Consider the following 12969-nt stretch of genomic DNA (forward strand, 5'->3'; position numbering starts at 1 on the left):
GTAGAGGTTTGTTTGTTTGTCCTACATACAGAGCAGAGGGGCACATTGTTGGCACATGAGACATATATCACATTGGAGGATGAGCAGCTGTAGGAGCCAGAGAAAGTGTAGTTGACATCATTGGGTCCTGTAATCATATTTTCTGGGTAGATATGTGGGCAGAGTTGGCATCTGTGTCTGTTGCATGGTCTGGTTCTTGTGTTGGTAACTCTGTTAGATGGGCCATAGTTGTTAGTGAGAAGTTGTTTAAGCTTGGGGGGGCAGTCTCTAGGGACAGAGAGTTCTTCCACCCATGGCTTGTGAGGCATCATTTTCTAGGATGGGCTGTAGATCACTAATGATACATTTGAGCTGGGAACTTAGGTGACAACCAGTGGTGTTCTGTTGTTGGTTCTTTTTGGTTTGTCCTGGAATAGGATGTTTCTGGTTATTAGTCTGAGCCTGTCAGTTTGTTTCCTCACCTAATTTGGTAGGTACTATAGTCCCAAAACTTGGGACTTGGGTCTACAGCCAAGCTTTATGTTACAATCACATCTGCTCAAATACTCTTGATCAGGATTTTCACTTAAGGAATTTACAAGGATTTTGGGGACTGAAACTTGGTTTCAGACTGGACTATGGGACAAAGATAGCTCTGGTGGCTTTAGCTGACTTTCTCTGTCTAAATGTAGACAAAAGGTCATGCCTCCTTGTTGCTCCTATTAATCTGCTGTCTCTGACACAGTGGACCGTATCATTTTATTGAGGTGCCTACAGGCAGACATATGCATTGAGGTTGTGCACTGTACTGGTTCAAATCATTCCCCTTGGACTTGATCCAAAGAATTGCCACTGAAAACCAATTATCAGTGTGGGACCTATCCTTCAATCTTTACGTAAAAAGCCCTTAGGCCAAATTATTTATAGTTTGGGGATTGGCTGTCATTAACATGCAGATGATACACAGTTAAATATATCCTTATCAAAATCTCCTAGTGCTGCAGTAGAGATCCTAAATTGCTATCTTGCTGCTTTGGTTAAATGGCTAAGAGGGAACAAACTGAAACTAAATCCTGGAAAGAGAAGTAATGATGGTAGGGAAGGCAGAGATCTTAAGGACATTGTGCCCCCTACATTTGATGCAGTTCATCTGACCCTTTGCTAACTCAGTTAAGAGCTTCAAGTTATTCTGGATTCAAAATTATTGCTGAAGAAGCAAGTTAATGCAGTCACAAAAAAAGCATTCTTCCAACTCAGCCTAGTTCAAAAAAATGGCCCCCTACCTTGAAAAAGCTGGTATGGCCACCTGAAACTATGCTGCAGTGAAATCAAGACTAGACTATTGTAATGCACTGTACATTGATCTCACCTCAGAAACAATTTGGTGCAGGATGCCTTAGCTCTTTACTGGGAGCTAGATGGAGCATGCATATTAATCCCATTCTGCAGCCACTCCACTGGCTACCTATCAGTTACTAGGTCCAACTTAAGACACATTCAAAGCTCTTCATGGCCTTGGGCCTTCTGGTATGTGAGACCATGAGCAAAGCTGTGCAATGACAGCTTTGCTTATCTAAACACAGCCTTCTGCGGGTATCAACCTACAAATTGGGAAAAATCAGTAACAGCCCATACACATGCCATCTCCACTGTGGCCCCCACATTGTGGAATGGTATGCCTGAAGGGGTCAGAAAGGCTCCCATTCTCCTGGCTTTCTATGAATATGAAAAACTGAATTATTCAAAAAAGCTTTTCTATGCAGGCAATAGACAGAACTGTATAAATGATTCACAAAGTTACCTGGACAAATCACTAGGGACTGTGGTCTATACTATATTATTGTCGTACATTGGATATGAATACACAATATTGCATCATGTTTTGTGTCATGTTAACACATGCCATCCTTCAATTCCGTTTTTTAGATTTCTGGTTGGTTCTCCAACCTAAATCCTATTTCATTGTTTACTGAATGTCACATCCTGATGACTGTATTAACTAGCTCCGTGTAATCAGCTTTTAGTTCCAGAGAGAAAGGTAGACTATAAATAATGCAAATAAATACTTTAAACAAATAATAGTTTATTACTCATAACTAAGAGATTTTCATCATTATTACATACAACAGTTTTCTGCAAGTATGATTAATAGATCCTCTAAAAAAAAGTTTGGAACATCTTGTATCTCATTAGCAAGCAATTAAGTTAGCATGAGATAGCTGACATTTAATGCTTTTCTTGTTCTTGCTTTATTATTGGAGAGAATCACTTGCTTCATCTTCACATCTCTGTGGCCTACTTGCACATCCCAAGTTCTTGAAAATGTCAGGGTGGATAAAAGCATGATTTTTTAAAAATTAAAATGGTTTTAAAATGTTTCAGCCATAAATACATTTAAAAATAACCTAGTTTAAAATGAGATCTGCAGTTAATCCAAACGTAAATGTTCTTAAAATAGAGTCTATGACTCTCTTATGAATACATGAAAATTGTGGGAAAACATTTTGTAAGTCATCATATGGTACCATTGTTCATGTTATACTATGGCTTGATATGGGAGTGGGGCACTGGCAAGTTACCCCAGGTATGTTTTGCTGATCCATCTGATTGAATTTACACTTCTTTTATGTCTTAAGAATTACTGAATCTCAGCAATTCACTCTGTAATCTAATTATAAATCAACATTTTCCATTTATTAGCTACTACTGAATAAAAATGCATACTGATTAATTGCCACTATTGTAAAATGCATAAGGCTTTGTTTATAATCTGCTTATATATTTAACTTCACATTTTTACCATTTTAGAAAACTATGTACAATGTTTGTTTTCAGATAACAATGCTTGTAACTTCGAAGAGGATTACCTTTAGCTCACTCAAGATGGGTAGCCATCTGTAGCAGTAGAAAAGAATAAAAGTCCAGTAGCACAATAAAGACTAACAAGAGTTGTGGTAGGGTATGAGCTTTCATGAGTCACTACTCACTTCTTCGGATACAGCTAGAATGTGAATCCATCTGTCCAATATTTTGGAAAGTAGAGTGACAATGCATCCACCTGGGTTGAACTGAGACCTAGGTTTCCTGTCTCGTTACCAATACTAATTTCTCCACACCTATTATATCTCTGCATACATCTAATCCAATCATGCCTTCCACTGTCTTTTGCCCACTAATGTAATTTGGCATCTATAATCACGTCACTTTCCAATATATAGGACAGAAGGATTCACATTCTAGCTGTATCTGAAGTGAGCAGTGACTCATGAACGCTCATACCCTACCATTCGTCTTTATTCATCTTTAAGGTGCCACTGGACTTTTACTCTTTTCTACCTGTAGCTAGTTTTAACAGGTTTTTTTGCAGACATGTATTGGCTGAAATCAGCAGTACAAGATGTTTCTTTCTTCTCCTGTTCCTTCATTTTACTCTGCCCCTTTTCTCTTATAACCACTTTATAATTGCTCAGTCTCACCCCACAAAAGAAAACAAAACCTCATCCAGAAACAACTGATTAAACTTAAATCAATTATTTAAATTGACCTTTTATTCTTGATGAATAAACCAGCACATAAAATACCTCACCTATGATACACCCCTGAAAACCATTGTCTTTTAACTTGAACCATAACTTTCAGGCTGCTCAACAAACTGATGGATTCAGCCACTGCTCACCAAAGTCTGATGCCATCCTCCAATTTAAGACACTGTCCTTTTGGAGGAAAAAGCATTTAAATTAGAGGAATGCCCCTAATTTTGATGGGCAATGTCTGTATCCTCTCAACCTGAATGCATTTAAGAGCTCCGGCAGATCTATGAATCTGGGAAATTACTATTACATTGGCTGGATGAAAAAGACATTGAATTAAATTATTTTAAATTGTATTAAATTTAAAATAATTTCATCAAAATCTAAATGGAATTCGTGGCAGGACAATGTGGTGCTTTTAAAATTCTGATTCCATTCCAGATCTGTCAGATAATGCATCAAAACAAAAATGCATAACATATGTACAAGGGAAAAAAATTAGCAGAATTTTCTATATTTATTCCTGCCAGGTGTCAAATTAATGTCATTCATCAAATAACACATTATATCCCAACAAGAAACATAACTACTTTTCTTTTTAGCAGCTTTTGTTATGCAAAGATCCATACAAGGGAATCTTTTTGGAAGTCTGTTTTATTCCCATCCAGACGTCAAATGTTCTCTGTCATAAAACTGATGTCAATGATGGCTGTGTCCAGAAATTTGGACATACAAAAGACAAAAAAATATTTTTGACAAGAAATATTTAGTGCAAACAGGAATATATTTCACTGAAATGTTAAAGTCTCTGGTTTCAAAAGGAAAAGTATAATATAGTCTACTTGTCCTTTCTTTCCAAGGTTCAGCGTGACTAGAGCAAAACTCATGCCTACTTCAATTGGGTTACTGTCTTTAGAAGCATTAGAGCTTGATTTGAAAGCCTACATAAAACACTTCTTAATGGATTATGGGCTTGCCAGCCACAAATCCCATAAAGAAGAGGCCAGTACAAGAATTATGAAGAAACCAAAAGCTCACTGACAGTTCTACAACAGCAAAGGGCCTTGTGGGACCTTAAAGACAAATGCATCACAAGAGACTATTGTTTTGGCTGCAGCAAATTGCTAATTTTCAGATTTTTTAAAATAAAAAACTTACCATATCTGTGCTAAAATAGGCTGTGGTAACCCAGACTGGAAAAAAAAGTTCCTAGCTTGATCCCCTGTAAAGAAGGAAGAAGTTATTTCAAGTAAGAGCTATAAAAAACTGTCTAATAACAAGAAGCATTTAGAGTTTAAAGTGCTTCACACACATTTTCTGAACAATCTTTATAATAACTTTACAAGTAGGTCAGTATTATTATCCCTATCTAGCAGACAGTGGGAGGGATGATGCCGAAAGTGTGATCCTGCTAGAGGCAAGGTATGAGCCGGTAACTTGCTAGACCAACTTCTTAGGGCCAAACTACACACAATATTTAACATGTGGTCCTAATACGGATTTGCAGTATGACACCAGCACTGAGTTCCCTGTGGCAACTCAGTTTGGAAACACCACAGGGGTCTGACTACAGCTTGAAGGAAGAGGGGGCTCTTGTCCCCTCCCCCCAATGCCATTTCTCTAACCTGAAATGACCCCAAGGAGTGTTATTCAACCCACTGGGGGGTCACATGTGCAAGTATTCAGTGAACATGCAGCCCTCCCAGAACCATTCTGGATTGGAAAAAACAGTGCACACGAAGGCAAGAGCACCTCCACCCTCCACACCAGTGTTCCAACCAGAATCAGGCCCTTGCAGTGTTTCTAATTTGAATTGCTATGGCAGACTTGCAGATGCTGAAGGGCTGCAAGTCCCTGTGGCAAACAAACATAAAATGTAACATGTAGCCTGGGCCTAAAAGAACAAGATCATATACCCACAATAAATATAATATTCTGTTAACAAGTTAATAATTTGTATCCCTCTTGATGATTTATCATTATTGGAGGAATCTTATATTTCTAAATTAATCAAACAACAATTATTTGACATTGAGCAGCAAAAGCTATTCCCCACCCAACCCTATATCTGTTCTCCTGCTATGCTCAGTCTCACAAATCAATTTCGGAAAATGCCCCATTATTTTTATAATCTTGATATTCCTCTCCAACGCAGAGTCTTTCTTCTGGCAAGAGTTAACACATTCCCCTCTAGAATGCTCAATGGTAGATACCATCAGATCCCGAGACAACAACAGCTATGTCCTTGTAGTCTTAACTGTCTGGACACAATAGAGCACATAATTGTGGAATGTCCTCTGTATGAGTTACCCCATGAAAAACTGCTCTTTTGGCTCTATTCCCAAAAGGTATCTGAATACTAAGTCGAAATATCAATTTTTAAAAAATGATTTGGTCCCTGAGATCACTAATGCTGTCGCCAAATTTCTTATAGAAGTTCTTAAAATTCAAAATTTTAGATAGCAATGTTCATTACTATACTTATTTGTATGAAATCCTAGATCTGATTCCCTCAGCGCAATGTTTTATATGCTGCCAATTTTCTTAAGAATTTCTTAAATTTCCAACAGTACTGCTTGTAAATGTACTTAATCTTCCCTAGACCTTATTGTTATGTTACAATGCTTTATTTGCTTTTGACTGTAGATATGCCAATAAAGGTCTTTGAACTGAATTGAAGTTATTACCCCATTACATCTCTTCAGTATTTTTAGAGCAGGGGTGGCCAATGGTAGCTCTCCAGATGTTTTTTGCTTACAACTCCCATCAGACCCAGCCATTGGCCATGCTGGCTGGGGCTGATGAGAGTTGTAGGCAAAAAACATCTGGAGAGCTACCGTTGGCTACCCCTGTTTTAGAGGAATAGGAAAATGAGAAATATGCACGAGTACAAACTGAAACATCTGTGCTTTAGTCAATAGGAAATTCACACTATATTAACATCAACTTAGATAGAAGAAAGGGAAACATATGGTTCCTGCTGTCTAGTCTATTTTAATTACTTTAATTTATTGGGATTTATGCCTTGGAAAGCAAGGAAGCAAAACATTTTCTCCACAGGACGTATCCTCACCAATAAATAAACTACACAGATTTCCGTGTATTTTAAAGGCATCACATGTAAATTCAACATTACTATCAGCCAAAGATGTATAGTGAACAGGCAAAGCAGCCCAAAATAAGGCAACACTTGAACAAAAACATTTGTTACATTCCAGGAAGAAATTTCCACTTGTATGAGTGTGAATATACCCCTTCCTCTCTCCTCAGTCTCCTGATCACCCAGTCAAGTCCATAATACTTTAGTGTTTCATGTGGACAGATGACTTAGTCAAGGAGATGTCATATGCAAATAAATGCATTGCAAATCAGTTTAAATTATTTCTAGACTATTTCCCAAAGTTCAAGGCAGCTCACAAAAACATAAATGCAAATAAAATCTGATAACAAAAGCATGTTAAGTACAAAGCCTGGTTAAAATTCTACAAAGGAGCAATAAAAAATAAAAAATAAAAATACTGAAACTTTTAAAACATCACCAAATACTCAAGAGAACAAAAGAAGTCTTCACTTAGTGCCTAACACAACAGCAGGCAGCAAGAAGTAGCAAGAAGTGAGTTCCACAGGTAAGCAGGCCGGCGCTAGCGATTCTCTCACCCCAGGCTGAACCCCCTGCACCCCCCAAGTGTTCTATTCAGAAGTGACATCATCAGGCATGCAAAGGTTGAATGCTTGGCCCACCCCCTGCCTAACCCTCTCCTGCTTCAAAGGGAGCTGGAAAGACCTCTTCCCAACTCCCTCTGGAGAGGTCTGGGCGAGGTCAGGAAGGCAGCAGGAGTGCTTAGAGCCAGGCTTTGAGCATGCTCACTGCCGTGCCTCCCCCCAATTTCGATGAGGCTTCCTGAGCCTCATGAAGCCTCAGCAAAGTCAGGAAGGCAGCGGGTATGGGGCGTGAGGAAAGGGGCGCTCCTAGGCCAGGTGGTGCCCTAAGCGGCGGCCTACTCCCATGTGCCAGCCCTGCAGGTAAGGCACCACTACAGAGACGGCCTTCTTCTCTTATGGCCCTCCATCTGATTTCAGAGAACAGGGCTCATTAAATGGGGCCCCTGACAATGATTCTGACATCCATGCTCGTTCGTCAGGTAGGTAGCAGTTCTTAAGGAGAATTTAAAAAAAAGAAAAAGGAAAGCCTGTATCTAGACTAAAACTAGCTGAGGTATCTCAGACTGGGTAAAAAGTTCTTTGAGCTCCTTATGTGGGGCAAGCTGTGGCCCCAGATTTTTCCTATGAGCCATAAGTGAATAACATTAGAGAGTAAGAAGCCTGCTTTTTCTGCTTCTGCTACTCATACAGCCTCTATGCTTCCTCATGACTACTGAAGCAGCACACAAGGATGGGCAGAAAACGTTAGTGACAGAGATGGTCTTCTGGGTGGCCAATCTTGCTTAACGTAAAAAATGTTTGAGAACCACAAGACAGGAACATCAGATGTCTGAGAGTAGGCAGGCAAGAAGGAAGATAGTTGGAGGAGAGAGAGAGGTGAAAAGAAAGCAACTTTAACTTTAAATGCATTCTCCAAGCTGCTGGTTGGCTTGGCTTGGGGAAGTGATTTAAAGAGAGAAGTGCCTTCTCCAAGCCAGCCAACAGGGTGATGGAGGCTTCGAGAGCCACACAATATGCGTGAAATAGCCACATGTGGCTTCTGAGCCACAGTTTGGCCACCCCGGTATATACAAATGATTATTTATTCAGTGCATACAACATATAAAGCTACATTATTAAGGCGAGGGGACAGAGGGAAAATCAGTGCATATTTATTTTTATTAGAGATTTTGTCTGTAAGTCCTGGTAAATATCAAGAGGTTTTGAAGTTCCAGTTGGCAGAACTGCACAATTGGGATTTTGCAAGACTTACACCTTGCCTGACATTACAAATGACATTAAGATACACAGACACCTGTGCTGACAAAGAACACAGGCAGGCTGCTTAAGAACATAAGAGAAGCCATGTTGGAACAGGCCAATGGCCCATCTATTCTGTGTCACACAGTGGCCAAAAAAACCAGGTGCCATTAGGAGGTTCATCAGTGGGGCCAGAACACTAGAAGTCCTCCCACTGTACCCCCCAGGCACCAAGAATACAGAGCATCACTGCCCCAGACAGAGGGTTCCAACAATACACTATGACTAATAGCCACTGATGGACCTCTGCTCCATATGTTTATCCAATCCCCTCTTGAAGCTGTCTATGCTTGCAGCCGCCACCTGTTGCAGTAAATTCCATGTGTTAATCACCTTTGGGTGAAGAAGTACTTCCCTTTTCTTTACTGACATGGATGGTTGCTATCATAATGTTTTAAAAGTTTCACACATTGCTCTGTACAAATCCTACTTCTGAGGTAGCGGAGACTGTTGCTTAAGCCAAGCACTTGTAGAGTCATATGGGACCTTTAAAAAGATTAAGTTCAAAGTCCCATATGCACAAGACATTGAGACTCTAGCAGCTTAACCTGGGTCCTGTCAAGCCAGATAAGAACAAATTCTGTGCCGAAACATAATTCTTAGGCATGTTGTACCCATGATTCCCCATGAAGATAAGTGGTCTAAGTCTCCTCACACATTTTCTAACCTGGAACAGTCCCATAAAGCTATTTGTACTATTGGGAAAATTTGCACGCAGTTCATCAGTACTGCATTATTTTCCTGAGGGGGCAAACAGGAGCACTCTGCTATCTGCTTCTCCCTCTTGGTGTAGGATGCAATCAACAGTCAATAATCCATTTTTCCCCCCATGTATGCCAGAAAAAGAAATACTGTAGTTGGAACAGAGAGTCTGTCTCTTGTCTTATCACCCCAGAATCACAAAAACCAATTGCATTATTCTCTCATTTAAATTCTTTAGCATTTTGGGCAACATAGTTTTAAGAGTATCTTTACAATCACATTACACAGTAGTATTGAGCTTACTGCAAGCATGTCTGGGCTTCTCCACCCTGTAGTCTTGGGTGTACATGGCCTGGGCTGCGGCAACTGCAACTTGCCTCAGGGAAGACCAAATTACATGGTTGTGGAATGGACATTATATAAAACAATGTATTACCAGTGATAAATCCAGATACTGGTTTCAAACTGTGGAACTGTTGGTCATGCTTAGCTCTCTCATCCACAGTTACAGCCCATATGTCCAGATTGCCTATTTGTAATGAAGAAATTGAGAAAACAAAAGTTAGCTTTATTATAGAAGAATCTCTATTATTTCCAATATGTTTACATTTCACAGCACAATCCAATTAGAAAACATGTTCCCAATCCAGAAAATAGCTTAGACAGTTCCTAAAGATCCAAGCCATTCTAAAAGTCTGGAAGTTCAGAAAGAGAAACAGGCAACTGTGGACCACTCTGGAGGTCTGCCCACAGATCTGTGTACATCTGCCCATATAAGTAGGTGATGCCTTGGTGCAAACAACATGAGCTTGCTGGTTGAAAGGATCACCAGCAGCAACCTTATACTTTATTTCGATGACTAGCAGGGACACCTCTAGTATAAGACTAGACCGGCCAGTTATTTAAAAAAAATACTGACAACAGCATATGGATAGAAGAACTGCCTCTTTCAAAACACTACTGGGCTGCATCTTGTGCCATCACTATCACAGACTGGAGAAGGGAGGTTCTTGCAAAACAGCCTCTGAAAATTTCTCTCAACAGATAACTGGTATGAAAGGGATCCAATCATGGTATTATTGCAGACTGGCCAGAAAGAACGCTGAACCAGAGGTTGCCATGACTTCCAGATGCACACACAAAGAAATACAAAAATATATATAAAATAAAAAGTTTAAGACAAATATTTTTCGTTCTTAAATTCAAGCTATTTGGATCTAATGGAAATATGTTATCTACCAAAGGATTGATTGTATACATTTTTGATTAGTTAAATGAATAGATCCGGGAGGGAGAGGGTTTTAAATTAATTAGTAGTATAGAACCTTTGGTAGTAGGAAATAGTTTTAGTAAACCTTGGGAGATATTAGTAGATAGAGCATAAGGTTGAGCAGGTGGGCTTGGAGCAGGATAAATATTGAGGTATACACTAACAGCGATCTGAGACTCAGTAGGATTAGAGAGAGATGTCTGGTCAGGGGATTCCAGTGCTCCTGGGGAGGGGAAAGTACAGCGGTGGGAGAAGGTGGGGTTGGAACAGAAGGAGACTGAGACATAGGAGGGCTCGCTCACCTTCCAGCCTGTGTCCCATCCCAAGGATAGTAGGTATGGGGGCCAAGTGGAAACACTCGCCTCCATCCTTGGTGTTGTGAAACGGCAGGTCCATAAATAATAAGACCTCAGTGCTGCAGGATTTTTTAATCAGGCAGGACATGGACCTGGCTTGCATGACGGAGACCTGAGTGAGAGACGGGGAGACGGTAGCTCTCTCCTAGGTGGCTCCACCTGGGCTCTCCGTCCTTCACCAGGCACAGACTAGTGGGCGGGGGGAGGGGTGGCGTTTTTCATATGGGAGGCTTGCTCCTTTCAGGCGCTCTCACCTCCAAAGATCAGGGTATAGAGTGTGCTGGATTGATGTGGGATGTTGGGGAGAGTTTGGCAATCTGGCAGGTGTACCATCATTGACAACTTTGCTGCAAGGTAAACCAAATGTTAGAGAATTGGAAATCGGCTGTGAGGCTTTTGCGAGTTTCTTTGCTGAAAAGGTCTCGTCGCTCTAACACGACTTCCCTGCCACAACTGATACAGTGAAAGAACTCGAGGCACCGAGCATGTCTTCTGGTCCATTTCTGGATTCTTTCGCCCCACTCAGCCTGGAGGAGGTTGACAGGATCCTTTTAGCTATATGCTCTACGACCTGTGGGCTAGATCTGTGCCCGTCCTGGCTTATAAAAGCTAGCCAGGCGGTCTTAGGAGAACAACTATGAGTCATTGTCAACAGATCCCATATAGAAGGGATCTTTCCTACGCCCCTTAAAGAGGCTGTGGTCCGCCCCCTCTTGAAAAAACCATCTGCAGACCCAGCCATAATGGTAAATTATCAGCCGGTGTCAAACCTGCCCTTTTTGGCAAGGTCATAGAGCGGGCAGTGGCAACTCAGCTACAGGGATTCCTAGAGGACACTTCCACACTGGATCCATTCCAGTTCGGCTTTCAGTCAGGTCACGGGACGGAGACGGTTCTGGTTGCCCTCATGGATGACCTTATGTGACATCTGGATCAGGGTGGTTGAGCAATGCTGTTGTTATTAGATCTGTCAGCCACATTTCATACGGCTGACCATCAGCTACTATCTAGCCGCCTCGCCAATGCAGGGATCCAGGGGTCAGCCTTACAATGGATGGCCTCTTTTCTCCAAGGTCGGGGACAAAGGGTGGTCATAGGGGAAGAATAATCCCGAAGGCACCCGCTTATATGTGGTGTGCCACAGGGTACGGTTCTATCCCCGATGTTATTTAACATCTATATGCGCCCTCTTGCCCAAATTGTCAGGAGGTATGGGCTGGGATGTCACCAATATGCAGATGACACCCAATTCTATCTAATGATGGGTGGCCAGTCCGACTGTACCCCAGATAATCTAGACCTGGCTCTTCAAGCCATAGCCTCTTGGCTCAGGCAGAGTCAGTTGAAGCTGAATCCGACGAAGATGGAGGTTCTCTATCTGGGTTGGGGTGGCCCAGAAAGGGAGATCCCTTTACCAACTCTTGATGGTGTGCCATTGATACTGGCCCCTAAGGTCAAGAGTTTTGGAGTGCTTCTCGAGTCCTCTTTGACAATGGAGGCCCAAGTTGTAGCCACTACCAAATCTGCCTTTTTCCAAATTCGGCGGGCTCGGCAGTTGGCCCCCTTCCTGGAACACAACGACATAGCAATGGTGATCTATGCCGCGGTCACCTCGAGAATAGATCACTGTAATGCTCTCTACTGTTTATTGTTTGAAGTTTGAATGTTAATGTAATTTGTACTTATTGTCTGAAATTTGGACTGTTAGTTGCCGAGTCCGCTTGCGGAGAGGGCGGGGTATAAATTAAAGGTAATAAATAAATAATATTTGTTTGAGTAATTTTTTAAAAAACAAATTTATTAAAACTAAGTTCTAAAAAAATGTCCTGGTGCTTACCCCCATAAGGTGTTGGAAATTGAGCCATGGTTCAGTCAACTTTCCATTACTATTCGATGCCTGAAATAAAAGTAGTACATTGGCACTGGCATGCAACAAGACCAAAAACAGTAATAACTTATTTCAGAGCCAATTTACTATATTTTACATATTTGCTATATTATATATAGGATCACTTATTATACCACTCATTGATATACAGAAAAAGTCTGAAGAAATGTGTAAGTTGGGTAAATATAAACTGTAGCAAAAGTTCAATCAAATATGACAAACCCCCATCTTCCACCTTGCTGCTGACTGCACCAACACTCCGTTTCAAACCATATTTCTTCT

The 12969-nt window shown here is 40.9% G+C and overlaps 1 protein-coding gene across 4 annotated transcripts in view; it reads right to left on the reverse strand.

Annotated features, from left to right (window-relative positions):
- Positions 1-12969, reverse strand: part of ITSN1 (intersectin 1) — a 197760-nt gene that overhangs the window by 142521 nt on the left and 42270 nt on the right. For 3 of the 4 annotated variants that reach the window (XM_060234313.1, XM_060234314.1, XM_060234316.1), the window contains exons 2-4: positions 12637-12696; positions 9610-9702; positions 4668-4731 (exon numbers count right to left, since the gene is read on the reverse strand). In XM_060234313.1, coding sequence (XP_060090296.1) covers positions 4668-4731; positions 9610-9702; positions 12637-12664 — 185 coding nt within the window. In that variant the 5' untranslated portion in view covers positions 12665-12696. Of the gene's footprint in view, positions 1-4667; positions 4732-9609; positions 9705-12636; positions 12697-12969 lie in introns of those variants that run through there. The other variant, XM_060234315.1, reaches the window with a different exon arrangement.

The sequence above is a fragment of the Heteronotia binoei genome, chromosome 3 (genome assembly GCF_032191835.1).
Source record: "Heteronotia binoei isolate CCM8104 ecotype False Entrance Well chromosome 3, APGP_CSIRO_Hbin_v1, whole genome shotgun sequence".
Taxonomy (NCBI): domain Eukaryota; kingdom Metazoa; phylum Chordata; class Lepidosauria; order Squamata; family Gekkonidae; genus Heteronotia; species Heteronotia binoei.